The sequence below is a fragment of the Lepidochelys kempii genome, chromosome 2, assembly GCF_965140285.1.
Source record: "Lepidochelys kempii isolate rLepKem1 chromosome 2, rLepKem1.hap1, whole genome shotgun sequence".
In the NCBI taxonomy this organism is placed as follows: Eukaryota; Metazoa; Chordata; order Testudines; family Cheloniidae; genus Lepidochelys; species Lepidochelys kempii.
In genome coordinates, this window is record NC_136381.1 from 154,854,746 (window position 1) to 154,876,874 (window position 22,129).

The 22,129-nt window shown below is 44.1% G+C and overlaps 1 protein-coding gene across 1 annotated transcript in view; it reads left to right on the forward strand.

Moving 5' to 3' along the window:
- Nucleotides 1–22,129, forward strand: part of TMEFF1 (transmembrane protein with EGF like and two follistatin like domains 1) — a 224,804-nt gene that overhangs the window by 193,853 nt on the left and 8,822 nt on the right. Inside the window, exons 6-8 of the mRNA XM_073332493.2 lie at nt 7,955–8,103; nt 8,956–9,021; nt 13,923–14,046. Of these exons, the coding sequence (XP_073188594.1) occupies nt 7,955–8,103; nt 8,956–9,021; nt 13,923–14,046 (339 nt within the window). The remainder of the gene's footprint in view (nt 1–7,954; nt 8,104–8,955; nt 9,022–13,922; nt 14,047–22,129) is intronic.

Here is a 22,129-nt window from a genome sequence, read left to right on the forward strand (position 1 = left end):
TTCCTCTCCCCACCCAGGCTAGCCTCCAGTTCCAAGTTTTCACCCCAGGTTGCTTGTCCCAATCTAGCCCACTCTCTCCTGCCCCTACCCCCTTGTGCACAGGTCTGACGCTTGTCTCTTCTGTATTTGAATCGGGCAGCTTATTCCTCCATGCTGCCTGTGCCCAGCACCAGGCAAACAGGCTTCCTGCTCTCATTTCAGGTTCTGGGACGCAGCGCAGCCCACAGCAGTCCAGAACTGCAATTGCATGGAAAGTCCTGCTCAGCCCTGGGCAGGAACATGCTTAGTGAATGTGGGAATTAAACTGTGAAACTCAAGTCTCTATGGAGCATGTGCAAACTGCTATATTTCAAAGGCTTACAATTTTGCCAGATTTGGGTGGATTTTTACAGGAGCAGCAAAAGATATTCCTCACAGAAAGGCACCCCCCTCCCCACGCCAAATTTCAAGTCCCTGCCCCAGAGCAAGGGCGTACAAGGGCTTTTCAGAGAAAAGGTCCTTAGAACTTCTTAGTGAGGCCAAAACAATTTATTCCCTAGTTCTTGTTCTCAGAAATGGCTGAAGCATATGGCTGAAATGTTCTAAAAACAATTCAGCCGGTGGCAGATACCTGGCATGGAAATTTTCAGCCCAATTAGTTGAAGTTTGACAAGGTTATAAGCAACTGAAATGGGGTCTTGTAATGGGAAGTGCTGGGCAACCTAAATAATAGATAATGCTATAAACCTGGCCTATACAAATATTCTGGATTTGCCAGTTGTGGTTCCATAGTTAAGCTTCAGTTGAGTTTTCAACCTAAAGGAGGAATTATTTGTTATGTATGAAGCACAAAGGTACAGTGTTTAGCCTTTGAGTACAGATTATTTTTCTAAGAATTTACAAGTTGATTTGTTAATTAGTTTATAAATTAATTTTACATGGGTCCTTTAAAAATTTAGCACTTACTGTTAGATCTTTTATTGTCCTGAATTATTATAATAATGAAAAATACAGATTCATCAAACTTTCCATATAGTTAAAACCAAGTGAAGTCTTAGGTACAGGCTAAGTGAAGAATTAAGTTGTAAATAAGTTATTACTGATTTTTATATCTAATTATTATAGACGGGTCAGGTTAACTGCTTAAGACACTCATAACTGGGGCCATAGTAATACGAGAAGTAATTCAATCAATCAACATCCTTCCTCTACAGTGAATTTGCATGTTACATTTCTATTGACTGTAACGACTGTGGTATGAGGACAACTGATCTCTGTGTCAAGAGCTCTCATTGGTTGGTTACTTGGCCCAAATGTCACTGCTGTTTAAAGTTTCCATGTCTGCACGCTGGTTTCAGCATTCATGCTTGGAATGCTCCACATGGCAGCAGTGTTGGGGGCTCAAGCAGGAGCACAGAGGAAGCTTTTAAAAAAACATTCAGACTCAATGACTGCCCCCCACCCTCATCACGTCTCCATTTATGTAGCACCAATCTCCTCATCACAACCTCCTTTCCCAAACATATCCCTTCTGGTCTCAGGCCCCCACGTCTCTGCTTCCCTCTTCCCCCCTCACATCCTGTTTATTCCAATACTCTCCACATATTACCACTGCAACAGGTTCCCCCTAGGGTGCCACCTGGAATTGTGGTATCACTGACCCCCCCTGACCCACCAACCTGGGCTCCTTTTACACTGCACTGCTGTGACAAGCTCTCTCCAGGTTCCAGCCTGCACTGTCCCCAGCACCCATACAGGCAGGGACACACCCAGCTACAGTTACATGTAGACCCTGTGATCAGCCCTGTATGGGAAGGCTCCAGCTAGGGAACTTCCCAGCTACTGAGGTGTGCACCTAAAATTATACCATCTTGCACTGCACAGGGAACTGTACAGCATAAGCTCATGAAATTTGCCCCTTCCCTCAATTTGGAGAGGAAATGTACAACAGCTTTCTGCCCCAAGTTATGACTCCCACACACTGGTTTTAGACAAAGAAAAACAAGTTTATTGACTACAAAAGATAGATAGATTTTAAGTGATTATAAGGGATAGCAAACAGATCAAAGCAGATTACCTAGCAAATAAACAAAAATGCAAACTAAGCTTAGTATACTAAAGAGATTGGATCTGAGTAGACACAAGCAGGCTGCAGATTCTGAAGAGGAAAGCTGCACTTGCTTAAAGCTTGGAATCCCCAAGTGTTCCGTTCACAGGCTAAAAATCCCTTTAGCCTGCATCCAACACTTCCACCAGTTCAGTCTTTGTTTCTCTGGTGTTTCCAGGAGTCTCTTTGGGTGGGGAGTCATTGAAGAACTACAATGATGTCACTCCCCTGCCTTATGTAACTTTTGTATAGGGCGGGAACCTGTTGTTTCAAAGCTTGGGTCCCACACCAGTCAGTGGAAAAACACGGGTATCCCAAGATGGAGTCCAGCATGAGGTGACCTGGTCACATGTCCCTGTACTGTCACAACAGCCATTACTCAGAGGCTGTTTGTAGTGTCCTCAGGAAAGCTCCCCAGGTGGGAGATAAGTTTCTCCTAAGGCCTGTTGTTCTCACTAAAGGCTCATTAACTTGAATGGGCCCTTCCCAGCCAACCAGATTTTAGACTGAGAGCCTTTTGCCTAGTGAGTGTTGCCTAGGAATAGCTACATGTGAAATACATACATAGTCAATATTCATAACTTCAGATACAAAAACAATATATGCATACAAATAGGATAATAGTATTCAGCAAATCATAACCTTTCCAATGACACCTCACATGACTTATCTTTAAGGCTATGATTTAGTCACGGATATTTTTAGTATAAGTCATGGACAAGTCACGGGCAATACTCAAAAATTCACGGGCCTGTGACCTGTCCATGAGTTATACTATAAATACCCTTGACTAAATCCTAAGGGGATCGCTGCTGAAGGGAAGCTGGGGGCTGCTGTTGGGGGGGCACCCTCAGGGGCTGCTGCTGTGGGGAGGCCGGGTGCACTGGCTGCTACTCAGGAAGCACGCCAGCAGCAGCTCATGCAGTTGGCTGCGGGGCTGCCAGAGCGGCTGGCTGCAGAGCCACTCCAGCAGCAGCCGATGTGGCTATTGCCGGGGCCACCTGAGCAGCTGGCCCTGGGGTCAGCCACGCTGGCCCCCGCAGAAGTTCCGGAGGTCATGGAAAGTCACAGAACTCTGCTCCCCTCTCCCCTCCCACCCCCCCGCACCACATCTTCCTCCAGGTTTTCACATCAAAATAAAAAGAAGTTAATTGCTATATCCTTTCAGCTACAACAGTCAAGGTCCACTGCTTCCCATCCTGGACATTTGTTTTGTTCAAAAATTAATTAAAATGTTTTTAAAAAGACCAGGTATCCCAGACATTTACACCAGTAAGTAGATTGTAAATTACTTGTAATTACCATTACACCCCACCAACTTCTTGCTGCTCTGGCAATGCAAAGGATCTATACACCCATCTTAATTGACCAGCATGCGATGGCTGCTGAGATCATTAGAAATATCATATGGTAGCCTTCCCTTTGGGTTTCTTGTTTAGTATTGCTGTATTTTTGTATTATTAATAATCATAAAAAGCAAATTCCAACACATAAACCATGTTAGGGATTTAAATATGAGAGTATATATCTGTACTTGAAGGGTAAAAAAAACGTAGCAGGTATGTTGTAATCATCTCAAAAACAAACATTGCAAACTTTAGGAAATTCAGAGTTAAGGACAACCTTAATAGAAACCCGAATATACTACTGTATGCAAAAGAATGGTGAAAACTCTCAAACAACTTGAACTCTGACCTGTAGTGACACCAGGAAGATGAAAAAATGAATGTGTTAAAAATCAGTTTCACATAGTCTGCAACCACAAAGACTGAAATGTGGTAATTATAATTGTATGGTTATTGAAAGACATCACTACAGGCCAGAGTTAAGGTTTTTTGGGTGCCTTATCTATAGTTCCATCTTGATGCAGAGGATTTTGTCTGGGAACAGAAATTATATATGTATGTGGACCTGTATGCATGGCTGGCTCCAGCGTTTTTGCCACCCCAAGCGGCAGAAAAACCCAAAACTTGCCGCCGAATGGGGAGGCAGAATCCTGCCCGCCGAACACAGAGGTGGAGTGACAGTGCAGCCGCCGGATTGCCGCCGAGCGTGAAACACGCTGTGACTGAGCAGCCGCCGAATTCCCACCGCCGCCAAGGGCAGATTGCCGCCCCAGAGCCCAACCTCCTGCTGCCCCTTTATAGTGGCCGCCCCAGGCACCTGCTTGGTTCGCTGGTGTCTGGAGCCGGCCCTGCCTGTATGTATTATACATGATATTCACACCCAGCACTGGTTCCTGTGGGTTAAAAATGGGTGAATGTGAAACAAATGTTAGCGACAAAATGGTCAATGCCATACAAACAAAAGCTGAAATAAACTTAGTAGCAGTGTCGATCTATGGGAACAATAAAACAGCTAATCTGCTAGCCTCTTATTTAGTGACAGTTATATTAAATCCTTAAGTGTGTGTAAGTCCCTCGTCAGATACCATTATGTGGGAACCGATATAAAATTAAAATGTAAATGTTTTACCAGTATTAACATTTATAGCCATCCTTATTTTAGTTGTACATTTAGAAATAATAATCAGAATCTGTTTTTAACATGATAATATTTAATGATTATAAAAATGTTTTAAGGCAGCCCAAGATACTTAAATACTTAGTGATGCAGTAGCCACGCAATTTTGAAATTACAATCAGAATGGATGCACTTAAAAAGTTCATTCCAGTTTTAGTGATATTACTAGGGCTGTCAAGCGATTAAAACAATTAATCACGATTAATCATGTGATTAATTGCACTATTAATAATAGAATACCATTTATTTAAATATTTTTGGATGTTTTCTACATTTTCAAATATATTGATTTCAGTTAGAACACAGAATGCAAAGTGTACAGTGCTCATTTTATATTTATTTTTTATTACAACCTAATATAAGTACGGTAGTGCAATCTCTTTATAATGAAAGTCAAACCTACAAATGTAGAATTATGTACAAAAAATAACTGCATTCAAAAATAAAACAATGTAAAACTTCAGACACTACAAGTCCACTCAGTCCTACTTCAGCCAGTCGCTCAGACAAACAAGTTTGTTTACAATTTGCAGGAGATAATGCTGCCTATGTCTTGTTTACAACGTCACCTGAAGGTGAGAGCAGGCTTTCGCATAGCACTGTTGTAGCCAGCATTGCAAGATATTTACATGCCAGATGCACTAAAGATTCATATGTCCCTTCACGCTTCAACCACCATTCCAGAAGACGTGTCCATGCTGATGATGGGTTCTGCTCGGTAACGATCCAAAGCAGAGCGGACCGATGCATGTTCATTTTCATCATCTGAGTCAGATGCCACCAGCAGAAGGTTGGTTTTCTTTTTTGGTGGTTCAGGTTCTGTAGTTTCCGCATTAGAGTGTTGCTCTTTTAAGACATCTGAAAGGATTCTCCACACCTCATCCCTCTCAGATTTTGGAAGGCCCTTCAGATTCTTAAACCTTGAGTCTAATGCTCTATCTATCCTTAGAAATCTCACATTGGTACCTTCTTTGCGTTTTGTCAAATCAGCTGTGAAAGTATTCTTAAAACAAATGTGTGCTGGGTAATCATCTGAGACTGCTATAACATGAAATAAATGGCAGAATGTGGGTAAAACAGAACAGGAGACATACAATTCTCCCCCAAGGAGTTCATTCACAAATTTAATTAACGCATTATTTTTTTAATGAGCATCATCAGCATGGAAGCATGTCCTCTGGAATGGTGGCCGAAGCATAAAGGGGTATATGAATGGTTAGCATATCTGGCACGTAAATACCTTGCAACACCGGCTACAAATGTGCCATGCAAACGCCTGTTCTCACATTCAGGTGACATTGTAAATAAGAAGCAGTCAGCAGTGTCTCCTGTAAATATAAACAAACTTGTTTGTCTTAGCAATTGGCTGAACAAGAAGTAGGACTAAGTGGACTTGTAGGCTCTAAAGTTTTACGTTGTTTTGTTTTCGAGTGCAATTATATAACAAAAAAAATCTACATTTGTAAGTTACACTTTCACAATAAAGAGATTGCACTACTGTACTTGTATGAAGTGAGTTGAAAAATACTGTTTCTTTTGTTTATCATTTGTACAGTGCAATTATTTGTAATATAAAGTGAGCACTGTACACTTTGTATTCTGTGTTGTAATGGAAATCAATATATTTGAAAATGTAGAAAAACATCCAAAAATATTTAATAAATTTAAATTCGTATTCTATTTTTCAACAGTGCGATTAATAGTGTTTACATTTTTGAATTGCAGTTAATTTTTTTTGAGTTAATCACGTGAGTTAACTGCAATTAATTGACAGCCCTAAATATTACCCAATTTATGTAGAGGGAATATCACTGGAACAAATAATATCTTTAAAGCCAGGATGAACTGGGTGTGCTCACTGTACTTAATTAAAAAACAAAAGTTGTTCATAGAAAGAGAGGAGAAAAAAAGAGCTAACAGTAAAACTAAGTTCAAAGATTGGCTTGTCTTATTCAGAGAACCTTGCTGGCACCAAGCATTTGCATTAGCATTTGATGTAGATGCCCAGGGGAAGTAGTAGGAACTCTGAAATCAGTACTCCATTTTTTCAGTGTTCAGTTCGAGTTTGGGGAACGATTATTTAAAGCAGTACATCTTGTACTCTAACTCAGTTCTCTAACTCAGCCTCATGTCACTGCCCACAGACTGGACTGCATTGTGGGGGAGGGAAAGCAGCTCCCCATAACGAAGGATGTATGGCCACATCAACTCTCTTCCATTAGCATATGCTCATACCCCTTCCTCCATGCAGGAGGAGGCCAATAGAGAGCTGTTTAATCCATACCAGATACACACAGATACCACACAGCTCCCTTAGTTTTGTGGTATGCCATTATCCTGAGGCATAACAGAAGATGCACAGCAGTAAGAAATACATGGAGCAAAACATTTAAAAACAAGTTGTTAATTAAATTAAAAATCACAGTATTAGTTTTATTGAATTAAACGAGAGTGACACAGACTTCAGAATTGTTAAGCTTTTCCAAGGCAGCCTCCCTGATATGAAATGTCAGGATTGAGTATTGATTCACTGCAGAACTCCACAGCAAAACTCTATCATTTAAAGGTAGTGTCCCCTGGACTATACAGTTTTCTAGTGTAGAGACAATCCTGCCCTTGTGTGGGGATGCACCTTATGTGTAGTACATCTTTTCCCCCTCTCATGGCTATGGTTTCTTTGTTACAAATGATAAAAAAAATGTTCTCTGCCTAAAACTAGAAATGTGTTAATTGGATACATTATGAAATAATCCAGATTGCATAACCCTGTTTTAATTACAGCATAATGAACCACTGAGTTTTCAAAGGCATGAATGAATGGCTTGTTAAACTAATACACTTGACCAAACTTATTGCTGCTGTTCAGCCTTTGAAATGAAAAATACTTAGTTTTGATGAATAGAAATGAAAGTTCATCCCCACTCTCCACAACAGTCATTCAGTTTTCTTTGCCAAAAAACAAACAGAACATGTAAAATCTTTCTTTGGTTTTACCCACATATGGGAATAGACAATGCACTAAATTGTTTTATTGTCGTAATAAATTTTCCTTGTAATATGTTGCTGTTGTTTTTTCAGAAATTAAAATAATCAGTAAGATTTATATCATATTAAACCCATGAAAAAATCAATAAAATATTGAAGGGTACACGGTAGCTTCTGTTTACAACTGTGTATACATTCTGTCTGAAAACCTGAGATGGCAGCAAATTCTTTGGTATACATACACAATAGATTTTTCTCCCAGGTCATGGAGCTGGTGCTAATGTATAAACAAATGTTTAATCAAGACACAACTTTATTTAACTGTACTTCTTTGATCTCATTGTGTGTGTTTATTAACAGGTGTGTATGTAATATAGACTGCAGTGGGTACAGTTTTAATCCTGTGTGTGCTTCTGATGGAAGTTCTTATAACAATCCATGTTTTGTTCGAGAAGCATCATGTTTGAGGCAGGAACAGATTGACATAAGGCACCTTGGACACTGCTTAGGTAGGTTTCATTTTAATTTTCATTAGAATTGTCTCTTGCATCACAAAGGGCCCAAGCAGGCCCTTTAATTCTTTTTAATTTTTGTATTAAAATTCACTGATCTTTCCTAATTGCCACCCAAAATATGTATGTATTTAGTTAGTTAGTTAGTTAGTTGTTTGTGTTGTATGTACATTATGTCTCTATCACTATGCTCTAGGTTGAGGAAAAAACACATGTATTTAAAAAAATACATCTGAGCAATAGTCTAAATGTCCATGAAATCAGCCACAATGGAAACACATTAAGAGAGCTCCATCCTACTAGAACACCCCAAGTCATCCTCTTACAACAGCATGAATTAGATAGGCCTTCCAGCATGCCTAGCGGCTCAATACACTTGGGCCCTGACCCTACAAATACTTATCCATTTGCTTTTTATGCATGGGAGTGCTGCCATATGCAAATCATGAGCATCAGTGTTTGCAAGGTTTGGGGCCTTGGATCCTGCCCTGAGTGTATTCTGCCACCAGCTCCCTGCCACTAACATCTAGATTCCGTAAACTTGAGAATCCCAACTGGTTCAACTGTCTGGCTGAAGAACAAATGAGAGGCTATCTGTAAAATGCACTCAACCACCCCGCAAAGAGCTTTTTAGCTCAAAACCAGGAAGAGCACCCAGAATTGACTGGAAGCTGGTACAATCTCCAGGTGGTGTTTACCTAACTATAACAGAGAAAAAATATTGAATCTGACTGTATGACTGTAACTAAATTATTTTCTCAAATATCAACTTCTTACATTGTAATAATACACAATGATCTGAAAATAAACACTTCTAAACAGATGTATTTTTATTTATTTATCATATAGAAACAGATGACACCAGCTCAGTAGGAAAGAAAGATGATGGAATGCAATATCGACCAGAGGTGAAAGGTAATGTACTGGTATTTTATGCATATGTTACATTCTCCCAAGATACCAAAATATAGCATGCATGCCCTTTCTCATCTGCTTTGCAACCGGGAGAGAAGTGAACATCTGCTTTCCTACACCACTATCACCCCATCTCTGGTGAGCAGGAGATATGACTATGCCGAGTCTGCCTGGCATGTTTCCCTAAAATGCTGAACTCCCTTCTGTATTTAGTAGGTTATAGGATTAGCATTTCGCCAATTGCTGTGCCAGTGCTTTAGCTGGCTCCAAGACTGTAGAAATGTGACTTCTATACAAGTGGCACAGGCCCCCTCTGCCCAGCCTTCCTCGATGACTTCTGAATAAGTGACAGGTTCTATATTTGCTGCTTCTGCACCTGTTGGACCACAGTGGATGAACCATGTTGTTTAAAAGATTTTTAGCCATGTAAATTAGATGGGCCAGATCCTCTGCTGCTGCTTTTGTTATTTTGTTTGTTAGGACTTTGTTTATGTTAAATTTGAAATAGTTTAGATGCCGCTGTGTAACAACGAGAATGAAGCGAGAAGAAAAGCTTACAAGCTCATTAGAAATGCTTATGAATACAAATGAGCATGTGTGTTACCGGTTTGCTTGTGTGCTGAAAGTGCAGCATTGTGAGAGTGAGGGTATGTGGAACATTTTGTCAGAAGAATTAACGAGAAATGAAGGGCGTAGGAAATTAGAACTGGATGAGACTTACTTAGTCATTAAGTCCGGTCCCCTGCGATCACAGGCAACCCCATCATATAATCCATTCATATGTTTTTCAAGATTCATCTTAAAACCAGTTAGCTTGTCTGTCCCCCACGCCTCCGATGTCTATTGGGAAGCTGTTCCAGAACTTCACGCTTCTGATGATTAGAAACCTCCTTCTAATTTACAGCCTAAGTTTACTCATCACCAGTTTATATCTATTTGTTCTTCTGACAGTGTTGTCCTTTAATTTCAGTAGCCCCTCAACTGCCTTGGTGTTTACTCCCCCTCCTCCCGATGTATTTATAGACTGCAATCATATTCCCTCTCAGCCGTCTTTGTGCTAAGCTAAACAAGCCAGACTCTTCTAGTCTCTGCTCATAAGACACGAAGACGTGCCCTCCATTGCCCTGATCATCGTAGCAGCCCTTCTCTGCACCTGTTCCAGGTTGAATTCACCTTTTTAAAACATGGGTGAGCAGAATTGCACACAGCATTCCAGATGAGGTCTCCCTAGTGCCTTCTACAATAGCATTAATGTTTCTCTATCTCTGCTAGAAATATCTCACCTGATACTTCCTAGGATCACATTTTCCTCTTTCACAGCCACATCACAATGGTGTTTCATAGTCATGTTGTGATCACCTGGCTCTTTCTCCTTCTTGTTCACTTACAACTGCTGAGCCCCTCAGCTCATAGCAGAAAGATTTGTTATCTGGCCCTAAGTGCACGATTTTGCACTTTGTACTATTACATTTCATCCCATTTCTATTACTCTAGGCAAGGTCATCTAATTCTTCCTCTATGATATTCCAGGCCGCTTCTGTTTTGATAATGCCCCCCAACTTGGTGTTATCAGCTAATTTCATTAGCACTCTCCTGCTTCTTGTGCCCAGGTCACTAATGAAAATATTTAATATAGGTCTCAAAGCAGGTCCCTGAGGAATTCCACTAGTAACCTCACTCCAGCCTGGTAGTTCACCTTTCAGCACAACCTGTTGTCATCTCCCTTTTAGCCAGTTCCTTATCCACCTTACAGTTCTTATACTAATCCCCATATCCTCCAGTTTAGCTAATAATTTCCTATGGGGCACTGTGTCAAATGCTTATGGAAGTCCAGAACGATTAGATCTACTGTTACATTAGTCACATTTTCTCAGGCTCCTTGAAAAAAAGCTCTGTTTCTGTGAAGATGGTGATATCTTCAGGAAACTGGCCTGTGCCCAGCTACAGTAACTCCTCACTTAACGTTGTAGTTATGTTCCTGAACAATGTGACTTAAAGCGAAACGATGTTAAGTGAATCCAATTTCCCCAAAAGAATTAATGTAAATAGGTGGGGATTAGGTTCCAGGGAAATTTTTTTCACCAGACAAAAAACTATATTATATACACACAGTATAAGTTTTAAACAAACAATTTAATAGTGTACACAGCAATGACGATTGTGAAGCTTGGTTGAGGTGGTGAAGTTAGAGGGTGGAAGAGGGTGGGATATTTCCCAGGGAATGCCTTACTGCTAAATGATGAACTAGCATTCGGCTGAGCCCTCAAGGGTTAACTCATTGTTGTTAATGTAGCCTCACACTCTACAAGGCAGCACAAATGGAGGGAGGGGAGACAGCATGGCAGACAGAGACAGAGGCACACACCCTGTGTGTGGGAGAGAGAGAGAGAGAGAGAGAGAGAGAGAGAGATGTGCATTGCCCCTTTAATTATGCTGACACCATTCTAAGTACATTGCCTTTAAAAAGATCAGGAAGTTGAGATAGCAGCTGTGGCCAGTAAGCTCTCTCTGTCCTGAGCCCTGTCCTGTCCCTACTCTGCTCTCTGTGGAGAAGGGATAAGCCGGGGGCAGGAGTAGGGGGGAGGGGAATACCCTGACATTAGCCCCCTTCTTCTGCCCTCCCTTGCACAGCAAGCAGGAGGCGGGTAGGAGCAGCACATGGCAGTGGGAGGAGGGACACCTGAACTGCCCCGCAATTGCTAGCCTGCTGGGAGGCTGCCACACAGGGAACTTAGGAGAGTGGGGAGCTGATAAGGGAGCTGATAAGGAGGTTGCCAGTCCACCCTGATTCCAAGCTCCCACCAGCTAGCTGCAACGGGCTGCTCTTCCTGCAAGCAGTGGACAAAGCAGGCGGCTGCCAAACAACGTTCTAAGGGAGCATTGCGCAACTTTAAATGAGCATGTTCCCTAATTGATCAGCAACGAAACAACATTAACCGGGACAACTTTAAGTGAAGAGTTACTGTAGATGTCCCTTGAGGGCTAGCTACACTGAGGGTTTGGGGAGGTCACTGTGATGCACTTATGCTGAGGCGTAGGGATGGTGAGAGTCTGCTGAGAGGTAGGGCCAAGCCAAGAGTCCTGCCTGAACTGAGTCCAATTGACCCCACCTCATCTCTTCTCGGAACAACTTTATAACCTCCACCCCCACACTCTTGCTGTTAGCTGCTTCCCCGCACTGCCAGGCCCAGGCCCAGCTCCAGCATAGGGTCTGTTCCAGGCCTGGAGTTCAGAATGATTTTGCTGAAGAATGAGCTGGCTACTCAGAGGTTCTGGTCATTCTGGAGTGGGACTGTTTCAGCAACTGCTGTGGTAGTCAGGGGAGGGATAGAGAGAGGGAGGAGAAATCATTCTGAAGAAGGAAAGGAGGTGGAGGAGGCCTCTTTGCAGGAAAATAAACAGGCCATATTGGGTGGGCTTGGGAAGGGCTGAGGTGCTCAGGAGGAGCCTTTGCATCCTACAAGCCTCAGTACAGTTTACTATAGTAGTCCTTGGAGTACTAAAGTTAACCCTGTGGATCAAAGAGCTGCCACCAGGAGCTGGTGCTAGACATGGGGAGACTTTTATAACTTTGAATTTATTCAAATGTTTTCCTCTGTCTTTGCTTTTAGGCCCTTCTCTCTGCTTTCACATCTCTGCTCTCAGAAGCTCCAGCAATTTGTCCTTTGTGCCCATAGGTCTCTTTCTTTTTTTGCTCCAGAGCCCTAAACTTTTTTCTGCCAGCTCTTCTACCTATTCTAAAGTCTTAGTAAGTGCTCACTGTGCAACACTGACAGACCCCAGTCGTCGTCGTCAGGATTGAACTGGGGACCTCTGGAACTTAGTGCATGAGCCTCTACCGCATGAGCTAAAAGCCAACTGGCTATTATCTAAGGTAGACTCATTTAACTCTCTCTCTCTAAGTGGTCTCGGTGCCACCCAGAAGATGCGCGGGTTACATACTTCCCCTAGCTGAGGAAGTGCATCCCGAGCTTCAGAGACTTCCCATTTGAAATCCCAGACGAGCCCCCACTTGTAACACCGACAGACCCTGGTCGTCGGCGAGTGGGATTGAACTGGGGACCTCTGGAGCTTAGTGCATGAGCCTCTACTGCCTGAGCTAAAAGCCAACCTCCTGTTAGCTAAGGTTGTAGAGCAGACTCCTTTAACTCTCTCTAAGTGGTCTCAGTGCCTCTAGGTGGGACAGAACTTCACACCCTGGAGGTGTGTGGGTTACACCTGCATCTGCTGCACCCTCGATCTTTTCTGCACCTGAGTCATTGCTCCACTTTCAGTCCCTGGCCTTGTCTATGTTGCCCACTCCCTTTCTCTTTCTCCTCTTCCCTCTGCCCTCTTTTTTGTCTTTTGGGTCTCTTCCTCTCTTTTGTTCCTGTCCATCTCTCTCCTCCAGGTTCTTTATCACACTATTTTCTCCTTCGCCCTCTTTTCTTTCTATTATCTCTTGTTAACTCCGGTCCTTTAGTATTCTCTTGTACTCCTATCTTGCTTTTCTCCAGAGCTCTGTTAGGCCTTGTCTACACTTCCACTTACAGCACTGAAACTTTCTTCGCTCAGGGGTGTGAAAGACACAGCTTTCCCCAAGCCAAGTGCTCTGTGTGGCTGTCTACCAGCTGTTTGCCTAGACCCCACTGGCAGAACTTCAGCCCAGTATGTTGATTCTTTGTCAGGAAGGTTTTCCCCAGTTTAGGAAGCCCACAATAGCAGCAGATTTAGTTATCACTAAGGAGTAATTTACAGCATTGAGTGAGTGTGCTGCTAAATTCCACAGGCTTCTGTGAAACTTGAGCTCTAAGCCACTGCTTTATTAATTCTTTGTCCTGTCACCACAGAAGTTTTTGGAAGGATGCTATATGTGTGTTGGTTTTGTACATTTACTAAATCTGTTTGTGTATGTTTTCAAGATGCCAGTGATCAAAGAGAAGACATTTATATTGGAAACCACATACCTTGTTCAGAAAGCTTCAATGGTTACTGTATACATGGAAAATGTGAATTCATTTATTCCACTCAGAAGGCTTCCTGCCGGTAAGTCAGTGAATGAATAAGCAGCACAGATACTATATGCACCTGAAAGTCACTCTCATGTACTGTGTAAAGCTTTAACACAATACATTTTATACACATAATATTGAAAACATTGGTTTGTGATAATGTGCTGTGGATTAGACTGTGGCATTGGAGCCACATCCATGTGTAGGGGGCAGTGCAGAGCTGCCCAATCCCAGTAGGAGCATGAGGAAGGTGGGACTTGGGGGCAGGCACAGTCTCTTCCAGGGCTCATCAGCGCACACATTAGGAAGGAGTATATTGCTCCTCCCAGAGGACCAGCCCTGTTCTGCAGTCCAGTGAACATAGCTGCCAAGCCTTTTGTCACTCTGTGTCACATTTTATAGAAATGATTTAATTATCTAATTTGCACAAACTTATAAACTTACCGGCAACCCACCCTGCCACAAGCAGCAGTCAGGGTAGGACATGGAGCTGGACAAAACTTGGTTGCTGTGTCTAGGTGTTTGATAGATGAGGGGATTCTGGAGGGTGTCTGGGGAGGTAGTTCATTGGGGGGTGGCATCTAAGCTGGGGATAGGTGAGTGCTGGGGCAGCTGTGGATAGGTGGATATTTGGAGTTTGTGATGGGGAAGCCTATGACCTAAATCTTCCCTTTCTCAATTCCATCCCACTATCCCTAGTTTTGACACACACATCCCCATGCCTCTCCTGGTATCGTCCTAACTTGATGATTCCCAAACAATGGCCCATGAAGTGCCAGTGGTCCACAGTGTTGGTGGATTGCAGGGAGCTGGTTGGTCACATGATGCTGGTGCCTCATTTTCAGCTGCTAAATCCCATTAAAAAGAACCCACAAATACAATACTTTCCTTTTATTACTTTCCTGTGTAAGCAATTGCTGTAGTTTGCCACAAGGATATTGTATTATCATAAATGGGGGTGGGAGGAAGTGTTCATAAGATGAGATGTTAAGTGTTCTCATGACAAGGTGAGTGAGGTCATATCTTTTATTGGATCCACTTCTGTTGGTGAGAGAGACAAGCTTTCAAGCTACAGAGACTTGAAGAAGAGCTCTGTTTGGCTCAAAAGCTTGTCTCACCAACAGAAGTGTGTCCAATAAAAGAAATTACCTCACCCACCTTGTCTCTGTAATATCCTGGGACCAACATGGCTACAACTACACTGTATACAGTCTGTTAAGACGTCCACAGTACAAAAGCTTGACAACTCCTGCCCTAAATAATTCTTCTCCTTCCTTGGAGTTTGCATTCTTTGAATATTTGTAGTAATTTTTACATCACTTTTTAATCAGCACTTTAACCAAGTTCTGTAAGTGCTGGTCCCTATGTGTATTCCACACATGGGTGCGCATGCACACGATCTGCCTGAGTCTGGAAATTCTAATGTCTGTTGGCCCACACATGTGCTGTTGTTCTCATGCTCCAGACTGAGGGCACAAAAGGCGGTGCAGGCCGATGCCCCTCCAGTTCCTTCTTCCCACTGCATGGCCTGAGTCAGAATCCCTGTGTTCACAGATTTCTCCAGTTTTTATCCTTAGTGCATACATTTTTATCCTGTACATACATTTGTAAATAGTTTTTATAGTTTTTATATTAGTATAGTTAGTTACTGTAGCTAGTTCTTTCCCATTATTAGGGACTCCCTCGCCATGGTCTGTGACTATGCTCAGAGCTCAGGAGTTCAAGAACTGTGTTTCTTGCCCTTGCTCCTTCTCTGTGAGGTGACTATCACCAATGCTGTGTCTACTGCATATCACTTCAAAGTGCATCATCTGTCGCTCGTTTCCAGCACAAACAGGCAAAGCTCGTGAGATTTGATTAAGGGAGAAGGCTGTGTGGCCTCACTCTGATCTCAGTCAGGGAGAACCCCCTCCCATACATCGTCACTATCAGACAAGCAGCACCCCTCCGAGCACAAGCTTAGAAGCAGAGCCGACAACTGCTAAGGCAAGGAATCTTCTTCCTGGGCTTCCCTTGAGAGTAGGGGGCACTTTGGTGATTGTAAGGACAGAACCCCATCCAGATTTGCTCACAAAAGAAGGGATCCCTCCCTGAACCTGTCCAGACCGGGTGAGCCTTTACACATGGATCCTATGGGTCCAGGACTGTTAAAGACCCCCACCATGAAAGGTAAAGTGGGCAGAAAAAGAAGGATCTGTCAGTATCATTGGTGGCACCTGCTCCAAAACACAAGAACTACCATCTGCCGGTTCTGTCCAGAAGTGCTGGGCCTGGTTCTTTCTTGGTACCAGCCAGCAACAACCGAGGACACATTGGTTCTAACTGTTGGAACAGGGTGGGATATTTTCCTCCCTTACCTTCAGTTTCCCCTCCTCTCCCACCTGATCCTCCCAAGAGACATTTCCACACTGGAGGATGAAACTGCATCAGTGACACAAGAACCATCCCCTCTCCAACCCTTGGGGCACGAGCATCCACCCTCTGGTGCCATTGGCCCCAGCAATGGAGACAGAGGAGTTCTTAGACTTGGATGAGTTGGACATCCTGGCCAGTTCTTCATCTCCTCCTAGAGAGCTGAGTCCTGAGAGATGGTTGAAGATCCTCCCAGATCATCCCTGGAACTGAAGATCACCCCTGGTACTGCTGGGACCTGCTGCTGTGGAGTCCCCCTCACCCACTCGATCCCTCCTTTGGACTTATTGGGGCTATTGGAACCCCTATGGCAGATGGCCTGGATTTGCCCATGAGTCATAGCACTCCTCTCCTACCCAGCACCCACCAGATCCGTTGACCTAAGAGGAGGAGAACATAGACCCAGATCTGCAGGTACTGACGGGAATCTCATCCTCATCTCTAGATCAGTGGTCTCCAACCTTTTTATGCACAAGATAATTCCTGGCAAGTCTCTGCGGCCCCTGGGGTGGGAGTGGAGCAGCAGGTTTCCGTGCGCTCCCCGCACCCGCAAGCGCTGCCCCCTCAGCTCCCATTGGCTGGGAACTGGCAAGTGGGAGCTGCGGGTACAGTGCTGGGGGTGGGGGCAGCGCACGGAGATGCCTCACTTCCCCCCACCCCCAGTGGCTGCAGAGATGTGCCAGCACCCAGCCGCTTCCGAGAGCGGTGTGGGGCCAGGGCAGGCAGGGAGCCTGCCTGAGCCCTGCTGCGCTGCTGGACTTTTAGTGGCCAGAGATCGCAATCAACTGGCAGAGGCTCCAGGATTGACCAGTCAATTGCAATCAATCGGTTGGTGACCACTGCTCCAGATGAAGCCATGGCTCCATTTTCACCATCTCTTCTGGACACCCATACGCTGTATGGTTCTCCTTCAGAGAATTGCCAATGACCTCCAGATACCACTGGAGGAGGTCCAGGACTCTCAACATCAGCTCCTGGATATTATGCAACTACAGGTTCAAGCAAGGTGATGCTGCTGGTTAATGAGGTCATGATGGAGCCAGCAAGTGTGGTCTGGCACACCCCAGCCTCCTGTGCTCCCCACAACTAAGAGGGCTAAGAAATGTTTTTGTCTCTGCCTAATGGGCTGAATTTCTTTTCTCCCACTGAGTGCCAAATTCCCTGGTTGTACAGGCACAAAGAGAGCAAGATTGCAGCATCTCAAGACCACCCCAGCTGACAATGGCTCAAAGAGGTTAGACCTTTGGGAAAGAAAAGCCTTTTCTTCTACGAGCCTACAGTTCCATATTGCAAAGTATTGGGCCTTGTTAGGAGAATATGATTTAACAATTACTCCAGGTTGGCCGACTTTTAGGGCAAGTTTCCCCTGAGAATGGAGCCCAATTTCATTCCTCATAGAAGAAGGCAAGTTAGCAGCAAAGAATTTCCTTTAAGCTGCAGTGGACAAAGCGGACACTGCATCCAGAGGCTTGGCCACTGGAAAAGTGATGAGGCATGAGTCTTAACTTCACTCCTCGGAGCTCCCCAGGAAGGTCCAGAGCACCACGCAGGACCTGCCTTTTGACGAGTTGAATTTTAACAAGAAATCAGATGAGTCCCTGTACTTGTTGAGAGTCTCAAGGTCAACTCTGTGCTCCCTGGGAATTTACATCCTGGCCCCAAGGAAAAAACACCAGAGGCAGGTGTATAAGCCAAGCCTCCCCCCTACCCCTGACTTTTGCCACCAACATCCAGCCAAGCCTCCGTGTAAACAACAGAGAATTCAGAAGCCACATTTTTTCAGCCCCCCACTACCACAACCTCTACCCATTCCCAGCTACCCACTAAGGGCTACTTTTGATGCCTTGGTCAAGATCTGCCCACCACTGTTGATACCAACCACCTCTTCCCCCCCCCCCCCACTCCTTATCTTTGGGGGCTGCCTCTGCCTTTGCACCCACAATTGGAACTGTATCACAACAGACAGTTGGGTTCTAGAAATTATCCATCAAGTGTGCTCTGTAGAGTTTCCCTCCCTCCTCACAAACTCCCATTCTGGTCTCTCTTGAGAAACAACTCTCATGAGGTGATTCTCCAACAGAAGGTGGACTCCCTCCTCCTAAAAGAGGCAAGAGAACAAGTGCCACCTCAGTATCAAGGAAGAGGGTTCTATATCCCTTATTGCTTAGTCCCACAAAAATATGGAGGGTGGAGACTCATTCCGGACCTTCGACAACTTAACATCATTATTCAAAAGTCAAAATTCAGGATGGTTACACTAGCATCAATAATCCCTTCCCTACAGGAAGGGATGTAGTTCACGGCTTGCAACATGAACACCTATTTCCATGTAGATATTAATCCATTCCAGAGAAAGTTTGTTTAGTTTCTAGCAGGTCAGGAACATTTCCAGTTCAGAGTCCTTCCCTTTAGAGTAGCAACAGCACCCAGAGTATTCACGGAGGTCTTCTCTGTGGCTGCAGCCCAATATCTCGATGATTGGCTCCGAGTATATTGCTCCAGCGAAGATGTAAGGTCAGCAGCTATGTTCCTGCTGCATCTTCTAGCAGCACTCGGTATCTGCATAAACAAAGAACAGTCTGTTTTAACACCCACACAGATGATGAACTTTTTCAGCGTGACAGTGGACTCTGTTGCAACAAGAGCTTTCCTTCCCATGGAAAGATATCAGTTAATGAGCAACCTGACAGCACTGATTACTTGCAGACGAAGAACTATGGTCAGGATGTGCCTTTCTCTTCCGGGCCACATGGCCTCCTGTACTTATGTGGCACCATTTGCCAGGCTTCTCCTACGCTGCCCGCAGGCCTGGCTCTGGTTGGTCTACTCACCAGACCAGGATCACATCAACACCAGAGTGACTGTTCCCACCGGGGTCAGCAACTCTCTTACCAGGAGGTTGAACCCAGATAGAGTGAGAGTTGGTGTCCCCTTTGTCACTCCCACTTTCAGCACCATCATTGTAACACACACATCCCTTATGAGGGGGTGCTCACCTGAACAGCCACACTGTACAAGGTGCCTGGACCCCCCGGGAGGCCAGACTGCACATTCATCTACTGGAACTGAGGGCAGTCTACCTGGCATGCAGGGCTTTTCTCCTGCTCATTGATTCTCTTCATGTCCAAGTAATGTCAGACAACATCACCATGGTCTTTTACCTAAACAGGGTAGAGCAAGATGTCCTCTCCTTTTTCTAGAAGCAGTCAAGCCTTGGAACTGGTGTATCACAAACCACATCACTGTCCCAGCCACTTCCAGGTGCGTCAAACTCCCTTGAAGATAGGCTGAGCTGACACTTCTCTGCAGACCATGCGTGGGAGATACTCAGCTCTATCCTGAGCGAGATATTTATTCAGTGGGGAAAACCTCAATGGGATCTCTTCACATCCCAAATGAACGGGCAGCTTCCCTTGTACTCAGGGGTGCTGGAACAATTTTTATAGAGGGGGTGCTGAGAGCCATTGAACCAAACTGTAAACCCTGTATATAATGGAAACTATTTCAAGCCAGAGGGTGCAGCAGCACCCCCAGCACCCCTAGTTCCAGCACCTATCCTTATACTTCTCCAGAGGAGCTATAAGTCACAGTTCCCAGGGCAATGCTCTCCTGTTGTCATTGACAGACAATCTCAGAGATGCCTTTCTTCCCATTCCCCTGTTACCACAGGTCTTGAGAAACATCTGTCAGGACAGAGCCAGAGTCATTCTCCTTGCTCCCAACTGGCCCAGACTGTTTTGGTTCCCGGAGCTCCTGAAAACGTCAGTCCATCCTCTTGTTAGGGTCCACCCCTTCCCAGATCTCTTTACTCAGGAAGGGGGCAGAGTCAGACACCCCGATCCAGACCCTCTCCCCCTCATGGCTTGGTGTTTGTATGGGCATCAGAACTAGAACACTCTTACTTGGCACCTGTCCAATCTATTCTTACTCAAAAGCTCAGTGGTTTGAGCATTGGCCTGCTAAACCCAGGGTTGTGAGTTCAATACTTGAAGGAACCATTTAGGAATCTGGGGCAAAAATTGGGGATTGGTCCTGCCTTGAGCAGGGGGTTGGACTAGATAATCTCCTGAGGTCCCTTCCAACCCTGATATTCTATGATTTATTTATTTAAAATAGGAAGGACTCAACTAGAACCTGCTACCTAGCCAAACAGAAAGACTTCTCTGCCTAGACTCAGCATAAACAGCCTCCACCAACTTCTGCAAATATCCCAGTCATTTTAGATTATTTTTAGGGCTGTCAAGTGATTAAAAAAAATTAGTCGCGATTAACCGCACCATTAAACAATAATAGAATACCATTTATTTAAATATTTTTTGGTGTTTTCTACATTTTCAAATGTATTGATTTCAGTTACAACACAGAATACAGTGTACAGTGCTCACTTTATATTTATTTTTATTACTAGTATTTGCACTGTAAAGAAACAAAAGAAATAGTATTTTTCAATTCACCTAATACAAGTACTGTAGTGCAATCTCTTTATCATGAAAATTGAACTTACAAATGAATTATGTAGAATTATGTACAAAAAACTGCATTCAAAAATAAAACAATGTAAAATTTTAGAGCCTGCAAGTCCACTTCTTGTTCAGCCAATCGCTCAAACAAACAAGTTTGTTTACATTTGCATGAGATAATGCTGCCCGCTTCAGGCTTACAATGTTACCTGAAAGTGAGAACAGGTGTTCTCATGGCACTGTTGTAGCTCGCGTTACAAGTTATTTATGTGCAAGATGCGCTAAAGAGTGATATGTCCCTTCATGCTTCAACCATCATTCCAGGGGCATGCGTCCATGCTGATGGTTCTGCTCGATAACAATCCAAAGCAGTGTGGACTGATGTATTTTCATTTTCATTATCTGAGTCAGATACCACCAGCAGAAGGTTGATTTTCTTTTTTGGTGGTTCGGGTTCTGTAGTTTCCGCATTGGAGTGTTGCTCTTTTAAGACTTCTGAAAGCATGCTGCATACCTTGGCCCTCTCACATTTTGGAAGGCACTTCAGATTCTTAAACCTTGGGTCGAGTGCTGTCGCTATCTTTAGAAATCTCACATCGGTACCTTCTTTGCGTTTTGTCAAATCTGCAGTGAAAGCATTCATAAAGTGAACAACATGTGCTGGGTCATCATCCGAGACTGCTATAACATGAAATATATGGCAAATGTGGGTAAAACAGAGCAGGGGACATACAATTCTCCCCCAAGGAGTTCAATCACAAATTTAATTAACGCATTATTTTTTTTAACGTGCGTCATCAGCATGGAAGCATGTCCTCTGGAATGGTGGCTGAGGCATGAAGGGGCATACAATAGTGAACATATGCAGAGCGGCTACCCCAGAGTTCCGTTGACAAAACATTACCCACTAATTCAGGCCTCCACTACAGATGCAACAGTGAGAAGTACAGAACTTCAAGCATCTTTCCTGCCAGCATCCTCACACTCACCTCTAGTCTGAATACTACTGGTCAATCACCCACATGTGAAATACACTTAGAGACCAGCACTCAAAGAAGAAATGGAGGTTACTTATCTGTAACTGGAAGTTCTTCGATATGTGTGGTCCCTATCAAAGTTGCTGTTTTTTTCCTTTGCCTGGGGGTGCTCCAACCCCGCTCAATCTCATGCCCCGCCCCCACTCCACCACTTCCCCCTAGCCTCCACCCCCACCTCCCCTCTTCCTGCTCCCTCTCCGCCCCCACC